Source organism: Perca flavescens, chromosome 5 (genome assembly GCF_004354835.1).
Source record: "Perca flavescens isolate YP-PL-M2 chromosome 5, PFLA_1.0, whole genome shotgun sequence".
NCBI classification, from domain to species: domain Eukaryota; kingdom Metazoa; phylum Chordata; class Actinopteri; order Perciformes; family Percidae; genus Perca; species Perca flavescens.
The window spans coordinates 16,439,683-16,458,130 of record NC_041335.1 but is presented as its reverse complement, the minus strand read 5'-3'; the positions used below and the strand labels follow the sequence as shown (position 1 = coordinate 16,458,130).

General features: G+C 40.2%; 2 protein-coding genes across 4 annotated transcripts in view; one reads left to right on the top strand and one right to left on the bottom strand.

Moving 5' to 3' along the window:
* setbp1 (SET binding protein 1) overlaps positions 1 to 2,118 on the bottom strand; it is a 40,038-nt gene extending 37,920 nt beyond the window's left edge. For all 3 annotated transcript variants that reach the window (XM_028577392.1, XM_028577393.1, XM_028577391.1), the window contains exon 1: positions 1,202 to 2,118. The gene's annotated coding sequence lies outside the window, so the exon portion shown is untranslated. The remainder of the gene's footprint in view (positions 1 to 1,201) is intronic.
* Positions 2,119 to 11,527: 9,409 nt separating this feature from the next.
* cdk7 (cyclin-dependent kinase 7) overlaps positions 11,528 to 18,448 on the top strand; it is an 11,144-nt gene continuing 4,223 nt past the window's right edge. The window contains exons 1-10 of the mRNA XM_028578180.1: positions 11,528 to 11,670; positions 11,910 to 11,969; positions 12,063 to 12,096; positions 12,182 to 12,249; positions 13,569 to 13,637; positions 15,854 to 15,964; positions 16,054 to 16,172; positions 17,513 to 17,612; positions 17,712 to 17,798; positions 17,891 to 18,040. Of these exons, the coding sequence (XP_028433981.1) occupies positions 11,605 to 11,670; positions 11,910 to 11,969; positions 12,063 to 12,096; positions 12,182 to 12,249; positions 13,569 to 13,637; positions 15,854 to 15,964; positions 16,054 to 16,172; positions 17,513 to 17,612; positions 17,712 to 17,798; positions 17,891 to 18,040 (864 nt within the window). The 5' untranslated portion in view covers positions 11,528 to 11,604. The remainder of the gene's footprint in view (positions 11,671 to 11,909; positions 11,970 to 12,062; positions 12,097 to 12,181; positions 12,250 to 13,568; positions 13,638 to 15,853; positions 15,965 to 16,053; positions 16,173 to 17,512; positions 17,613 to 17,711; positions 17,799 to 17,890; positions 18,041 to 18,448) is intronic.

Here is an 18,448-nt window from a genome sequence, read left to right as displayed (position 1 = left end):
CTTCTCACGCCCTTGTTCTTCTTTTTCATCCAGTGCTCATTTCCACACCTTCAATCCCATATATCCTGGAGACCTGACTATTTTTCCACACTTTCCCTGACTCATCCGGGCTTGTCTATTTATCTTCTGGTGCTGTGGTTGTGACTGAGGTTTCTGGGTGCTGCTGATAACAGTGGCATTCTGCCATTCACTTTCACCACTAACACACAGCCAAAGCACAGCCACCACTTTTGGCCGCACCATTTCTGACATCCATCTGAAACTGATCAGCTACTGATAAATGTAACCAGAGCGGAGTAGCGCTGGCTTTACCATGCCCACTACATGGAATTTGTATGTATGCTGGCATCTCTGGACAGTTAGGCTATGGCGGCATGTGTAGACTATGTGCTACAAATAAAAAACAAAACAGAATGAATGCAAAGTGAGGAATGAAACACACTCCTGGCATACTAAGTATGCTTAACCTTGCCACTTCCACAGCACTTGACATCATATATGTGGCATTTGTCTCTCTCCCAGGCTCTACAACTTGACCACAACAAGTAAAAAAAAAAACCACATCCAAGCGCATAGGATAGGCTTCAGTTAAATGTGACATAACTCATGCAAGACTGAAGGAGAAACAACCATCTGCTCGCTGCATGTCAGAGACTAGTGATGCTATGTGACGGACTATCATGTCAGTGAAGATGCAGGAGGTCCACCCAAGTAGAGAAAACATTTGAACTAAGAGCGTGAACAGTAGTGGTTGAGCTGATCCTTGATCAACGTGTAGTGGACACGTTACCCCATTGACCTAATTAGCTGTTTTATGTTACTGCGACCTAATTACCAAGGTATTACACAGTTATAATGGATGGAGACTGAGTGGTACAGGATTGTTTGGGGTGGCCCGTGTCTACGTGCGTGAATGTGCGCGTGGTGCTGTGAGTACGTCCACTCGTGCGTGTGTTTGGTCGGAATTTGTTGGCATGTGACCACAAGCAATTCGACATATTGCATGTCAATTAAAGAATAAAATGGCACAGACATAATATGAATACAAAAAAAAACGACATATAGGTTCAGGTAGCATGTAAAAAGCAAGCATGTAACGTTAAAGCAGACACACAGCAGCTAGACTATAACATTTAGAAAAGCATTTATAGGAAAGGTGTATTCAGGTGTGGAATGTGGCAAGTCAACCGGGGCTACTTACCCATGTCTAATGTTGTCACACACTCGGCTCTAACGTGTAAATATTTTATCAAGATCATTTACAATCCATTTAGACACATTTTACACAAGCGACGGATGGGATGACAGCCTCCCAGGGAGCTGTCAAACGGTGCCAGAATATATATATATATATATATATTGTTTTTTTTTTTGACAGAAAACCCCGAGGAAAATGGCGTCAACAGTGCTTTGGAAAGAAAAAAAAAACGAAAATGGGATTTTCAGCCGATCTGATGACAGAAGCAAGGTAGCGGCACAGGAAAGAAAAAAAAATCCAATCGCAAACTTGACGCTTATGTCCAATTCCTCACAGAAATAAGATCTTTAGAGGCTCTTGCGGATTGACTGGTGTGGTGGGGAGCCGCGGCGGTGCAGAGTGCGTCTCCGGTGCCTTGCAGGATCGCTGGTCACTCGGGGAGCTGCACAGCGCTGAGATCCCTCGCAAATCCGCTACTCGGTTGGTAGGGGAGGAGGGGGGAGTAGGACTATTACTGCAGTCAAAACAAGCCCGCATCCGACTACAAGCCCAAATCCAGCGGGAAAAATGTCAGCGGCAAAACCGCGCTTTCAGCCGCCAGTAGCCTACGGGAGACTGAGGAGCCGAGGCAGGAGACGGTGGTTTAGGTCGCTTTTCCTCGCCGGTTGCATTGGTTCAGGGTTTTCTCTCGCTCACTCTGTCTCTCTCTCTGCTTTTCCGATCGGTGAATGTCAGGTTCCGGAGCCTGGTGTCTGGTAATGATCTCACCCCGCAGACTGAAAGCTCCCTCTGGCCGAGCAGAGCAGAGGAGAGCCGAGAGGAGGAGCGACATCGCCTCCACCTGGCAGCAAACACATTCAGCGCGTCTCCTTTTGCGACCTTCCCCTAATTCCCATGGCCTTCTCCTCCCGTGGGACTGTAGGCTAATGCAAAGGGTGAAAGCAACTTCTGGCAAAAGGCATGTTGTTTTGACTGAGTCACTGCTGTATGGCCAGAGTGATGTTTAGCATTTTTTCAACAGGTTCAGATAGGCCTACCTGCAGAACTTTTATCGAGTGTCACTCTGAAATAGCCTAATTATTGTAACTTTCAATATGTATTGGATAAAGTGTAAAAATGTCTGAAACAACGAAAATAAAATGTTTGATTGCCTTACAAAAATTATGTTAGACTTTGTCAAGGACAGTTGCTAAAATATGAATAGGCCTACAACATAACAATGAATGAAACAATAGATGCAAATTCTTCAAACATAAATAGCCTACATAAAATGGATGAATAACGTACTAAAACAGATTAAACTGATGGTGATCACAAAATAGGCCTATATCCTACTCCAAATAATTCTGATAAATAGTTTTGAAACACTGACAGCCTGATCAGCCTTCCTGCAATTACAAGACAACAGATTTAAAGTATGAGAAATAATATAATCAGGTGTTTCACTCTCTTCCTCTACAATAGAGGCAAACCTCTGCTGAGTCATTACTAAATACATCAATCTTATCAGATGTTGTTGTATTGTTCATCCTCGGGGGAGTTTTGACATGCAACATTTTGCAAACCCTTGGGCTAATCTATAAATAATGTTTATCACCTCTGTCTTAATAGGAAATGGTTTGCCCATAAACCGCAACTACATGGGATGACTTGAGATGATGTAATTTGACAGTCACAGTATAATTAAGTCCAATTTAACGTGTGTGTTCAGTGAGACAAAAGTTGCCACAACACACTTTTGCTTCAGAAGAAGACAAGGTGGGTGTGTGGGTGTGGTTGAGTGGATGAATAAAGGTAGATTTAAGTGTGTGTGTGTGTGTGTGTGTGTGTGTGTGTGTGTGTGTGTGTGTGTGTGTGTGTGTGTGCGTGCGTGCGTGCGTGCGTGCGTGCGTGTGAGGTGGTGCTTTCCCCTTAATATGTCAAATTACAGCAGGGTGGAAAACCCACATCAACCAACCTTAAACAAGCCTCAGTTGTTCCATTACATTCATCATTGTCAGAAGTTGTGTTTATATCTTGTCTCCATGCAAACCTTGACCATCCTTGTATGGAAAACATCCTTAAACATTAACAAGCAATGCAAATTATGTCAGATGACCTTTCCCTCTGGGTGCCCCACAGACTGCTACTCATCCCCGCTGTGTGTGTGTGTGTGTGTGTGTGTGTGTGTGTGTGTGTTTTTGTTTAACTATATTCGTGGGGTCCAGAAACCGGGAATACAGTATACTTGTGGGGTCCGGACAGCTTTGTGGGGCCAAAATACTTCCACAACTTTAAAGGGCTGTTTCAGGGTTAAGACTTGGTAATTAGGGTTAGAATTTGGTTATGGTTAAGGTAAGGGTTAAGGTTAGGTATTTACTTGTGATGGTTAAGGTTAGGGTAAGGGGCTAGAGAATGCATTATGTCAATGACGGGTCTCCACAAAGATAGCGCTATGCACTATGTGTGTGCGTGCGCATGTGCGTGTATGTGTGTGTGCGTGCCCACGTGTAAATCACCCACTGGGAGGTATTTCATTAGCCGGGGTATTTGTGATTGTGTGCTCAGTAGCATGTAAACACTCAGCTGTGTTTCAAACTTGTAGTTAAAAATCTGCAATGCCATCCGTGGTTTGGGTGTTGTTGCTTTTCACTTCCCCTGCTGTGGCACATTGATTAGAATCCCAAAACGTGTTATTTGTATTTGTGTATCTGTGTGTATGTTAGAGCATTTGGGATAAGTGCGTGTATATTGTGTTTAGAGTCTTTGTTTCATTGGGGGTATTTTCATAACAATGCCACAGTGACTCTTTATTGCCCATTTGCTCATTTCTCCACTTATGGGGCCAGTATTGTATTACTGCATGTGTGTGTTTGTGTGCATTTTACGTTTATCTTTATGAGGACCAAATATTTTGACCAAAGTTTTATTTATTTTTATATATATTTTATTTATTGTTCCTTGCTTTTATGTTGACTTTTATGTTGGGTTATTTCAGGGAATGTTCAAAAAGTTCAAAAAGAAACTAGAGTTATGACTGGGTTCAGGGTTAAGCTGAACTCTACATAGAAAATTAAATTAAATTAGGCTCACGGTTATTGTATAAAGATAAGACTACATTTAAATTTGGGGGTTGACGTTAGGGTTTTGGAGATGAGAAATAGAATTTGACTCTAAGATACATTTTAAGACCTCACACATTTAGAATAACAAACGTGTGTGTGTGTGTGTGTGTGTGTGTGTGTGTGTGTGTGTGTGTGTGTGTGTGTTCACATTTATGTGTGTCCATTGATTTGGGATGTGTGCAAGAATACAAAGAGACCCCTGAGAGTGAGGGGTCAACAGCTGCTCCCCAACAACCAATCAATTGCAGTGTATCAGTAAACATTACACACAGACACAAATGCGCACGCACACACACACACACACACACACACACACACACACACACACACACACACACACACACACATGGACACATACAGACGGCACTCTGTTCTCAAATCTGTTGCCATGGATACCAGATACAGGCAGCCAAGAGGGAGCAGTTTTCCAGCAGAAACTGTAAATATTGAATTATGATGGGAAGGAAAGAGACGGCAGTGCAGGGCAACGTTGCTGCCTGAATGATCTAAATATAATCCTTTCATCTCTATTCACCACTACAGGAAATCTGGTGCATCATTCATGTTCATCAAGTTCAACATAAAAAGATCAATCTGTCCTTAGGATTCAGCCATTTATCTAACTCTCTGTTACAGACTGAGAGCTGCCCCCATTCCTTCATCTCTCCCTGCCTTTTTGTCTGGAAGATCTTCCGTCCCTCAAGTGGGATGCAAAGTAAATGCTTCCCCATGCCTGACTTGCAATACATAAAAGTGAATCTCATTCAATCCACTTTATCAAATGCTGAAACAGTTCCTCTGTGGTTTCGTTGATGGGGAGAACGGATATTGAGATGAAGAAGTGAAGAAGGAGAAAAAAATGATTAACAATTAATTAATAAATGCCTTGGCAAATGTTTTACTGTAAGTGGGGCCACTGGAGAGAAGGACAGAGAGGAAGGAAAGAGAGGCTCTGAAGGTGAATGTCAATAATTGGTTAACTGTTTTTATGAATAATATAAACAGTGGAGTCAGCACAGCTTAAATAATAATACCACACTGATATTCATAACAAAGCTACAGCACTTGACTGTGCTGGGAAAGAGAGCGGCGAGAGTCAACGCGTTAACCTTGAGCTCACATTGCGAGCAGGAGAGACTTGCGTTCAATCAATGAAGGGCTTTTCTCAGGGAGTCCACTAATCTCACCGGGCAGCAGAAGGTTCATCAGAGCTCAGAGACCCCTGGGACTGACAGAGGTAATGGGGTTAGCTGAGATAGAGGGAGAGGGAGTGTGTGTGTGTGTGTGTGTGTGTGTGTGTGTGTGTGCGCGTGCGTACGTGCGTGTGTGCGCGTGCGTGCATGTGTGTGTGGGTGCATGCAGGAGAAAAGGTCTTTGCTGTGAGTAAGATAGTGAAAGCATGCAAGGAACAAGCAATTGTGTGTGTGATATAGCGTGCACTTGTGTTTTACAGATACAGGTGTGCGTAACAAAAGTGCATCTGTGTATATTATGTGTGTGTGTGTGTGTGTGTGTGTGTGTGTGTGTGTGAGACAGAAGGAGTAAAGGCCATGCTGATAGATTGAGAAGTTAATGGGACGTGTGATAAGGTTGACTACTGAGGCCTCAGTGATCTGACTGGTTTAATGAAGTAAATGACTTCTTGGATAACACACTTCTATCTCCAGCTCCTGATACACTCTGATAAACCATATAACCAGAATGGCCTACTCTTCTCCCTCATTTACCTTCCAAAGACGACTGGCTGTAACACCCTGCTGCCTATCGTTGTATAACACACATTCAGGGTAGCCGTGGCATCGTGGGGGTTTGAATCCATCCTCGGACACATTTTACACATCCTCTCCTTGTAATCTCAAAATGTATTTCCTGAGTGTTAAATTAGACAAAAAAATGGAGCGTGTAGGCTGCATACAGCAATTCATTAAAACAGAACTGCTCAGCACACAGTGTACAGTCTCTCTGAACGACTAAAGGGGCCACCTGCCATTTGCACATGCAGTCATACGTGCATATAACGGTAGATATACACACACACACACACACACTAACAAACAAAGGGAGAGAAAGAGTTATTGGAAGACTTTGTTCTCTATTTGGGGCTGAGATAGATATTCTTCTAATGTGAGCGATAACGACGTCTGAGAGGAGATGCAGACCACAACAAAACAGCAACCCAGATGGGAGCTAAGACAACAACAAAGACAGCCCTAAATGCAGTTGACTGCGGACTCCCTGCTGGCTCTGTCTATGTGAAGAGATGACACTGTGCCCATCCCCCTGCTACTTATAGGGACATTATCATAATGTTGTCTCTGTATGAGCCCAGCTATCAAGTGGGCTCATCTTAAAGTCCTCCACAAGCCCCAGTGTATGCTGATGCCTCAGATGCTGGAGGAAGACAATGGTGAACAAAACAAAAATTCTGCCCTAATATTTATTCAAACTGACAGTTCTGGCATCTAACCATGCAAGGACTGACAGCACCAATTTGATGAATCTCTGCGTTGGCTGTAAACAAACAGCAGTAAGGAAGATAATGATTGTCCTTCTGTTTGTCCTTCTGCTTTCTTATTGTATTCTCACTACAGACATCTGCAAAGAATAAATGTGAAATGGGAATAGTGAATCATGTTGTGGACTGTGAGTTGATGTAGTAAGTCACTGTCGGAAGTTGGATACATTTGGATTCAAATCTTGACGTATACGCTATACTAAGGGGAAAAAACAAGCAACAGATCAAGAGTTGGATCACTATTAGACAAATGAATAATTAATTATTAGTTCTCAGAAACAGATATTGTTTGTCACGACTTGTGCAAACCTCCACACCTCATACATCCACCCTACAACATCCTGTTGTGTTATAACTGTGCATGTGGTCAGATACAGCTGCATGTGTGTGGGCCTATGTGCGAGAGTCAGAAACAGAAACAAAGAGGAAAACTCCCTAGATGACAGAACACTGCCACTTCCCCTGAGAGTGAGTGAGTAAAACCAAGACAGAGATGTGCAGCAGGTGTGTTATACAGCACTGTCTGTGAAAGCGCTGAATCACTCTTCTCCTACACATTCAGTCAGTGTAACAAAGTTCCTTTTAAATCTTATCTTTCCGATGTATTGACCTGACAGAGGTCATATGTTATGACTAAAATGTCAAATGAAGCAATGAATGACTAAAATTTGAAATGATGCAATATGACCAACTAAAACAGAAAGAGGAGGTCTAATGTACAATAGCCAAAATTGTTGGACATCTTTTTAGATATATTCTTGAGGAGAGCTGAAGCTTTTGACCGTATTATTTTCTCTCAAAAATGGCCTTCACAACTTAAGATTTCACACCTTCATCAGATTTTGATCATGTTTTTTGCATTTTGATGTGATATGCATGGTTTGTGGGGGGTGGTGGTGGCTTAAAAAATCTGATTGCCAGTTGTCAATGTGTTTCACAGAACATGTGTTAGGCAGAGTGATGCCAGGAGGAAATTAACTGTTAAAACAAAAATACATCTTCAGGGACCACCTGAATGGCCTCCGCTTTATCTCTTTTAAAGTGAACAGGCCAGGTTATTTACAATCAGTGTACAGTGTTGAATGAAGTGGTCACATATCACAGACACACACACACACACACACACACACACACACACACACACACACACACACACACACCATGCCTCACCACACCACACACACAAAAGACACCTAGCCTGCATTAGTTGTTTACTATACACTGTGTGAACCCTGTCCTGTCTTTCCAGCAGCAGGATGTGGTGGTGCGACACGTCCTTGCTCAACAACACCCACTTCCTATAAGTTTGATAAACAGCCCTGCTGTTTCACTTTCCTCCTGCCCGTCAAACAGAGGTACACACACAACACACACACACACACACACACACACACACACACACACACACACACACATTCACATACCAGCCCAACAGCACCATCTGCTAATGTGACATATAACCAGAATGAGTTATTGTGCGTAATGTTACCCATGCTATCATGAGATTTACTGTGACAAACTGTATAAACGCCACAAGAATCACTTATGCCTCCATAACTCAGCTGCTGTGCTCCTCATCCACAGTCTCACAGAGAGACTGAGGGGAATGAGCACAAGAATGCCCTCAAATCATATCAGAATTAGAGGAGGACATCAATATGCCACATTTGTTTTAGAGGGAGTGATGTAAGTAGGTCTGAGTTATGTCCGCCACTGGACAGTTATGCTCCACGTTACAATAATGTAAGGCCGCCTGTGCGTCCCTAAAGGTTGATGATACAATGCCAGTAAAGATTTAGACTACTGCTAGAGTCTCTTCTCTTCTCTTCTCTTCTCTTCTCTTCTCTTCTCTTCTCTTCTCTTCTCTTCTCTTCTCTTCTCTTCTCTTCTCTTCTCTTCTGTTCTCTTCTCTTCTCTTCTCTTCTCTTCATGGTTGCATGGGCACATACGGTCCTGTCAATCACATCTGTGAGCTGTCAGGATATAAATGTGTATGCATCTGAGGGGAGAATGAGGGGTGTATTAGGCCTGCTGATCCTTCACAGTCCTCTTGTCAAACTTAACATGAAGTCAGTCAGAGAGAGAGAAAGTGTGTGTGTGTGTGTGTGTGTGTGTGTGTGTGAGGCAGGGAGGGTCAAAGGAGAGGAGCCATGGCTAATCCTGTGGGATGTGAGGGTATCTACTGTGTATGGAGATGGGATGTAGAGATGTGTTCAGCGGTGCATGGATCACAAAACCTTCCTAACTGACAGAAGAGACTCCCAAGAGACCGATGTCAAACTGCTAACTGTTTAAAAAAAAAAGGCAAACTGGAACATAACACTACTGCATATTGCATCATAACTGTGGAATGTTACAGGAATTTCAGAACAGATAAGATCTGAGTTGAGATTTGTTTTTCTGTCATTGATTAAGAAATCATACAAAGTGCAGTATGAAAAAGTGTATTACTGTATTATTATCACAGTATTATTATTACAGTAATATTCTTATTAGTTGTAGTATTAGTTGTAGAAAGAAATTCTATAAAATGTATAATATTATATATATATATATATATATATATATATATATATTTATATTTTTTATTGAAATTCATGCAGTTCAATGTCTTATTGTACTCTGAAATGAAAGAATAGAACAAATAAATAATTGAAGTTAAAAAAGAAATCATGGAATCAATTTATAGACCAAAATGTATTCTAAATTTATGACTCATCAAAGTAGCCCCCTTTGGCAGATATAACAGCTGAACACACTCGTGGCATTCTTTCTACAATGAAAATCAAATATTCTTCAGGAAGTACTTCCCAACTCTGTTGCAGAAGTTCCCATAAATGTGTGGCACTTTTTTTGTGGAAAGCAAAGCAGGTTGCTTTGCTTTCACTTTTCTGTCCTGTTCATCCCAAACCAGCTCAATGGGGTTTAAGTCTGGTGACTGTGCTGGCCATTCCATGTTTTTAAGCTTACCATCTTGTTCTTTTTTGCTAAGGTAGTTCTGACATAGCTTGGACTTATGTTTTGGGTCATTATCTTGCTGTAGGATGAACCACTGACCAACTAGGCGCATACCAGAGGGTACTGCATGGCGCTGCAAAATGCTGTGGTAGCCGTTTTGGTTCAGGGTGCCTTTCACTCTGTACAAATCACCGACCCTGGATCCAGCAAAACAGCCTCAGACCACCATGCTTCCTCCTCCATGTTTGACAGTTGATGTCACACACTGAGGAACCAATGGCAATCAATGGCGTACAAAAATCCTGCGTCATGAACCAAAGATTTCAAATTTTGATTCATCAGTCCATAACACCTTCTTCCAGTCTTCAGTAGTCCATTGACGATATTTCTTGGCCCAGGCAAGCCTCTTTTTCTTATTCTGACGTCTCAGCAATGGCTTTCTTGCTGCAACTCGACCTATCAAACCTGCAGCTCAAAGTCTTCTCTTTACAGTTGAAACTGAGACTTGCTTATTACGACCACTATTAAGCTGTGCTGGAAGCTGTTGTCCTGTGAGCCGCCTATCACGCAAGCTGTTGACTCTCAGAAACTTGTCTTCTGATTCTGTTGTGGCTTTGGGTCTGCCAGACCTCTTCCTGTCAGAGTTTCCCCCAGTCTAAGTGCCTTTTGATGGTGAAGAATACTGTACTCACTGACACCTTGACTTTCTTCACAATTTCTCTGTAGGAAAGACCAACATTCTTAAGTGTTATGATGGTCTGTCTCTCTTCCATTGTTAATTGCCTTTTTCCCAGCATTTTTATGGCAACACACTACTTTCTGCAGTATAATACTGTTCAAATAATGCTCACGAGGGTATGGTACCATAGTGTGTTCCAACAATACTTTTATACAAACAGAGGGGGTTGTAAGTAACCCAGACAAGTTGGAACACCTGTGGGAATTGGTAGCACCAACTTTCAAAGCATGATCAACCTCCATCGCTGCAGAACAGCTTTATGTTGTTAACCCATTTCTTGTTCCCTGAAAAAGGCCTTTTTGTAAAATTCTGAAATGTACATTATTTTTCAGTTTTGGGTAACCTTACTTTTTTTTTTTTAACCTCAGGCAGTTCACCACTTACCTTTGTACCATTTCAAGCTATTCATTGGACTTGAACTGCTAAAATTTCAATAAAAAACTAGAAAAATTGGGGTGTTCTAAAACTTTTGACCAGTAGTGTGTATGTATATATATATATATATATATATATATATATATATATATGTGTGTGTGTGTGTGTGTCACAATACAGCATTTATAAGTTTAGCTATTTGTTAGTAATTTGATAATAGATCAGATTTAAGTTTTCTTTTTCATTCAATCTTGTTATTGTTGAACTCCTACTAAGTGTAACATGCCAAATATTTAATGATGATGATTATCATAGTAGTAGTAGTAGTAGTAGTAGTAGTAGTAGTAGTAGTAGTAGTAGTAGAAGAAGTAGTAACGTTAGTAGTTCCATGTTACTGTAATAATAAAGTAGCCTAATAATAATACAGTTTATGAGGGAAACCGACACTTCATAAAATTATACAGTAACCAATTGTGGCACGACATTCAAAATAGAAATGAGTATAAAACAATTCACTGTAAATTGAAATCATATTATTATTGTTTATATAAACCTGCTTTACAAGTTGCTTTAGTGTTCTCAGTGTTGGACAAATTGATCCGGTAGGTGACGGTGTCGGCCAATATAAAACCTCTTCTAACCCGGAAAAAGAACGCACGGACCTTTAACAAGACAGGAAGTGTCTCCTGATGAAACTGACAGTTAGCTAGCTATCATGGCGCTTGATGTAAGATCCAGAACTAAACGATACGAGAAACTAGACTTCCTCGGAGAGGGTCAGGTAAGTGGAGACAAACATCAGAGATTTTGGTCTTTATATCTCTCTGCTTTCTTCCTCTTGCAGGTTCTGGCTCGATGTGTAGGAAGCATGTTAGCAAGCTAACAAGCGTTAGCTGGTTGCTAATGTCAACAAAGACTTGCTGGTCCATGCTATTGTTCTTACAGCAGCAGTGAGGGTGAAAAAACACATATTTGGTCTCTGTTTTTCCGTACTTATTGCTCTCTTTTTCTCTTCTCCAGTTCGCCACAGTGTACAAAGCCAGGGACAAAACGAATGATACCATAGTTGCCATTAAAAAGGTACAATAAATGAGCTTAAGTTTGGACATCTGTTAGCATTTGTATGCTATGCTGATGTTTACCACGAAATTGTTGTCTTTTTTTTTCTGGCAGATTAAGGTTGGCCACAGAACTGAGGCTAAAGATGGTAAATACTGACTTCCTGTTTATACCACACAGTGCAGTCCATTGTCATCATTAATGACTAATCTATAACCATTTCTTATCAATAGGTATTAATAGGACTGCTCTTCGAGAGATCAAACTGCTGCAAGAACTGCATCATCCAAATATCATTGGGGTGGGTAAAAATTAATTATTCTATATCTACCTTCTAATTAATTCAATTACATTTTAATTATAGTGTCAAATCATAACAGGTCTAGACCACACTCTATAATTTACAAAGACACAACAAATTCCCTAAGGTGCGACAGTGGCAAAGACAAACTTCCTTTAACCTCAGACAGAACCTTGCTCTAGGTGGACGGCCATAACAATTATAGCAGTGAGTGATGGAATCACGTGATGAACCATGGACATTATAGTAACAGTAAAGATAATTGACTATGACTAATAATAATGATAGTAGTAGTAGTCGTGGGCGCCAAGCAGGACCACAGCAGATGGTGTCTGCCTCTCAAACCAAAATTGGGAACTTGTTCCACAAGAGAAGAGCCTGGTAGCTAAAGGCTCTAGCTCACATTCTACTTTTGGAGACTCTAGGAACCTCAAGTAACTCTGCATTCTGGGATTGCATTGTTCTAGTGGGGTAGTAGAGTACTATGAGCTCTTTAAGATATGTATGTAAGGGATAATGTAGAGCGAGGCGGTCATTAGAGCGAATACAACCCCAACCGGTTGATGCAGGTCTTGAATCAGCCTGAATTGGAGTGGAGGACAGGCTCTTGCTCCGTTTTTCTCCACTTTTTAAATTAACCAGACGTTTTTCACCCAAGCCGTGTAATAAATATATATAGTAGAGCTTTGTAGGTGAAGATGATTTTATATTCAATTCTGGATATAAAATCAGCGCAGAGAAGCTAATATGGGAGAAATCTACTGTATTTTCTTTCCTAGTTCTTATCAGTAGTCATGCCGCAGCATTCTGGATCCACTGGAGAGTCCTTAGGGACTTTTTGGAGCAACCTGATCATTGGGAATTTTAATATTCCAGCCTTGAAGTAACAAATGCATGGACTAGTTTCTCTGCATCCCTTTGAGACAGGATGTGCCTAGGGTGAAAAAAGGCAGTCCTTGAAGTTTGTTTTATGTGGGCATTAAAGGATATATCCTGATGAAAGATAACTCAGAGATTCCTTACGGTGGTGCTGGAGGCCAGGGCAGTGCCGTCCAGAGTCTATATCTTTAGATAATGAGCTTCAGAGGTGTTTGGGGCCAAGTACAATAACTTCTGAGTTTAACATCAGGAAATTGTAGGCTATCCAGGTTTTTATGTCCTTAATGCATGCTTGAAGTTTTACTAACTGATTGGTTTCCTATCTAATGTTATGTTAATGGTATTACTTGTGAGGAAAACAAATAATTAACTTTCTATATTGTAAGTATTCTCCTAATTTGACCTGAGCATTAACCTTTCGGCTGCTGTGGGTTTTTTAGCTGCTGGATGCCTTTGGACACAAATCCAACATCAGCCTGGTGTTTGATTTCATGGAAACAGATCTGGAGGTAAGACAGTTCCTCACCTTTTTGAAACCATCTCTTTCAGCCCATCTGTGTCTTTCCAGGGATAGACAAAATAACATGAAACAATGTTATGAAGTCTCATTCAACAGCCCATTGAAAAGTTTTAGTTTGTTCTAATTTAGATTTAATTAAATTGTAAGAGTTTGTGATCAGTTTACATTTCCATATTCATTTCTCTTGACAGGAATGCTGTATGTGTTTTTTTTTTTTTTTTTCTGAGAACCTTCTATATTTAGAACAGCTTTAGTTGCATTTCCTGAATGTGTCCCCCTAACTTCACTAAACTAACTAAATAGATTTTTCAATATTATCAGCAAATTATAGATTTGAAAATGCTTTACTGGTTACTGGCCACCAGATGGAAATTTCAGTCTTCATTACCTCACCCTCATTAGTAGGGATGCACTGAAATGAAAATTCTTGGCCGAAACCGAAAACCAAAAAAGAGGAAACCGAAAACCGAAACACTGAAAGAAATTATGCCAATTATTAGTACCATTGCATTTATGGCCATGACTGTGTACTAACTTTAATAAATAACTTTACAGAAATATGGCTACAATCTGATAGTCACATACAGTATATAGTAGCCTAAGAACAGAATAGCTTGCCTATTATTATTATTATTATTATTATTATTATTATTATTATTATTATTATTATTATTATTTTATTATTTGAGACACTTTCTTGCAGGATTTCACTGAACATATCAGACAACGAGGGTGCATGCCCCTCATCTGGTGCAGAGAGACAAGTCTTTTTTTCTGCGCTCTGATCTCCTCCTGCTCCGTGCGCGCTCCGTCTCCACGCGGGTTCTCCGCATCCATCGCGGCCTGGATCATTTCTCGTGTGCCCTGCTTTATTTCCGCATCCAAGTAATGGTCTTTATAACGCGGATCAAGTACTATCGCGATGAAGTGCAGAGGATCCGAATAGATCTCACTGAAACGTGTGCTGTCAGTCTCTAAGAGCGTACTTTTCATTGTTTTCACTCCGTGGTCCGTCTCAACCTCTTTGCTTAGGAGACGCTTTGCAGGTGGAACGGATCAGGAACTGACACACATGCGCGGTTTCTGTTTGCGTCATCACAACATTTTCGGCCGTATTGTTTCGGTGATAAAAGTATGTCGGCCGAAAATATTCGGTGCATCCCTACTTATTAGAGATCAGGGAGAGAGCATTTAAAAGCTGTGTTCCATTCTTTTCCTCAGAAATATCTACTTTGTGTGGCAACTGTGATAATTATTTGTTTACTGCTTTGTTCCGCTTCCAATCTGTGAACGGCTGAGCCGGCCAAAAAACAAACTATATACTGTATATATATATATATATATATATATATATATATATATATATATATATATATATATATATATATATATATATATATATATATATATACACACACACACACACACACACACACACACACACACACACACACACACGTACGTGTGTGTAATACATTTAAGAGATTATGATTGAGAGGTGTAAGGTCAGATGACATACAGAGTAGCACAGAAAATATGAGCAGGATGACGAAGATGTTAGCGTGAGTGCTCTCATCTAACCGTTAAGTGGTTCTGCAAGGTCACTGAGGCTTTTTTAGTTTTCTTCTTCTGGTTTGTTTTAGCATACAAGGCTCCAGATGGTTGGCCACCACCAATACATTAGACTTTAATAGAACGATGCAAAACAAGATAAATACACTTTAAAAAAATCAATAGCACTCCGCTCTTGGCTCTCACAATGAATTGATGCCATTAGTGGCTCACAGGCGGCAGACAGACATGAGGATGAAATATGTTGCTTGTCTTATAACGGGTGCTAAAAGACTATTTTTAGGCCACATGGTTAGATTTCGCTGTGTGAGTTTATCAACTACAGATTGGCAATGCTTTTATTGCCAATTAAATTACATAGCAGGATACTAAAGTCAGTGTTTTTGGAGCTGCTGGAACAATGGAGGTTCTGGGTGAGAGGTTGAATGCTGTTTAGCTTGGCTGCAGCTGTGTCTACATCCCAGTTGTCTTTTAATTCTCTTATCTGTTCTGATAAGTGTAATTTGTTTTTGAATGTATAGCCCACAGACCTGTAAAACATTATGTAATGGATGAAGATTATTAGTTGTCAGATATCTGGCTTTACTTAAACCTCTGTCATTTTTTTTACTATTTTTATTTATTTATTTTAAGGTGATCATCAAAGACACCAGCCTAGTCCTGACTCCGGCCAACATCAAAGCCTACATCCTCATGACTCTACAGGGATTAGAGTATATGCACCAACACTGGGTCCTACACAGGGTAAGAGCCCTAATGCTCCACACACATACTGTACACACATATGCACACATACAGTCAATAACTCACATTTTGATACTTTGTATGTCCAGGATCTGAAGCCCAATAATCTGCTGTTAGATGGCAACGGAGTATTGAAGTTGGCTGATTTTGGTTTGGCCAAAGCATTTGGCAGCCCTAACAGAGTCTACACACATCAAGTTGTTACCAGGTCCGTGCTTTTTGTATTAATAAAACAAAACTTAGACTTATCTGCACATGCCCGTGTGTTTTTGTTACACTCATTCAGAGGTGTCAAGTAACGAAGTGCAAATACTTTGTTACCTTACTTAAGTAGACATTTTGGGTATCTATACTTTACTGGAGTAATTATTTTACAGCAGACTTTTTACTTCTACTTCTTACATTTTCACACAATTATCTGTACTTTATACTCCTTACATTTTTAAAAATGGCCCTGTTACGCCTATTTCAGTTCGGCTTGTTTTCATTTCGGCTTGTCATCGTAAAAAAAAGAAAAACCTATTCAGATAAATCGCGCCATCCGGAGAGAGTGAATTTGATTGTGGTTGGATGAGAAGTATAAACGTATACCATTCCGACACCCTATTGGTTTGTACGCGATCCATCACACCTGCACATAACACAAATCACGTCACGCTCCAGCAAGGAAATGGCAGACGTATGTAGCCTAGTATGAAGATGTCCATGGCAGAGACTCAAGAGAACTCGAGCGAAATGTCCCAACCAAGCACCGGCAATTTTCTCGTTTTGTTATCTTACATCCGTTGTCTCACAGATTCCTGCAGCTAAGCTTGGATGTACATTTACATTCCAATAAAGGCTATTGATAACATGCCTCTGAAGTTTGACCTTCTGCACCATTACAATACTTACAGGCAACTAGTCATCATATCTTCCGCTCCATGAAACTCATGTTAATGCTCAGTAGTACACATATATGGTTCTTTAATGTATTTGCATTGTACTAAAATGCGTTCATTTTCAGTGGGCATAAATGCGGCTGAAACAGGTGCATCCCAAATTTTTCATTATCCTTAATGGCATTTTTTTTCCCCTTACATTACTTTTATACTTTTATGTAGTTTTGAAACCAGTATTTTTACACTTTTACTTGAGTAAAAAGCTTGAGTTGATACTTCAACTTCTACAGAAGTCTTTTTAAGCCCTAGTGTCTATACTTCTACTTGAGTAATGAATGTGGATAATTTTGACACCTCTGCACTTATTGGAAAACAGCTTATCTAAATCAATTTAGATAAATAAATCTGCATGTCCCTTATTTTATTAAGTTAAAAGTCTGTGATGAAAAGATACATTTGTGACTGGTTAAGACATGTGTGACAACACAAACTTTTAAAAATAAATTGTTAGACCCATGGAAATCTAATCTTCTCTTGGGTAAAGAATCTCAAGGTTTCCCAGCTGTTGTAGTTAAACAGGCTTAATCTTTTTCCTAGAAAAGTAACCCACTGTATGCCTGTTTAATAGTTGAAAATGTAACCGTCTGTTTATTGATCCGTTTCCTAGGTGGTACCGGTCCCCTGAGCTCCTGTTTGGTGCCAGGATGTACGGTGTAGGTGTTGACATGTGGGCAGTGGGATGCATCTTGGCAGAGTTACTCCTTCGGGTACACAAACCGCACTTCAAAGAGATATTCATACAGTAACAGGGAATGCTTTTATTTGTGTCTGCTTGCTAATGTCTCTGTATGTCTCTTTTGCTGTAGATACCATTCCTTGCTGGAGACTCAGACCTTGACCAGCTAACTAAGATCTTTGAGGCTCTTGGGACACCCACAGAAGAAACATGGCCTGTTGGTATCTGTTATTTCCCCAGTGATGGATGTTTTTACTCTGCTTACATGTGAAAATCCTTGTGTAATTTGTTTGTCATATATGTCTGCAGGGAATGAGTAGTCTACCAGACTATGTGTCTTTCAAAATATTCCCTGGCACACCTCTGGAACATATATTTAGTGCAGCTGGAGACGACTTACTAGAGCTGCTACAGAGCTTCTTCACCTTTAACCCCTCGACGAGGACCACAGCAACACAGGTAATACACCACTAAAGCACAGTAGCTATTCTCACTTTAATGTAATCAGAGTTATGGAAGGTTAAGTGTGTGCAGACATTGAAAACCACAGCTTGCCTAAAAGTCTAAAAACCATGTTGAAGTGTTGTGTACTTACATTTAATGATTTATTTTGAGTTTAAAATTCTTTTAAAATACTTATTTTATGTTCAATTGAACATTATTTGAGGGATACATTTTCTATTTTCCATAGCAGATTCTAAAAGAAAATCATACAATCAAAAGTTAAACATTTCAATAAACTAATTTTCTAATGGTGACTTTGATCAATATGATGTTTAGGAAACCTATCCAGATGTATTTTAATCTACACATTTTCCAATAATAAGCATAATGTTACTTATAGAGCTCTTTTGAAAACAAGTTTCT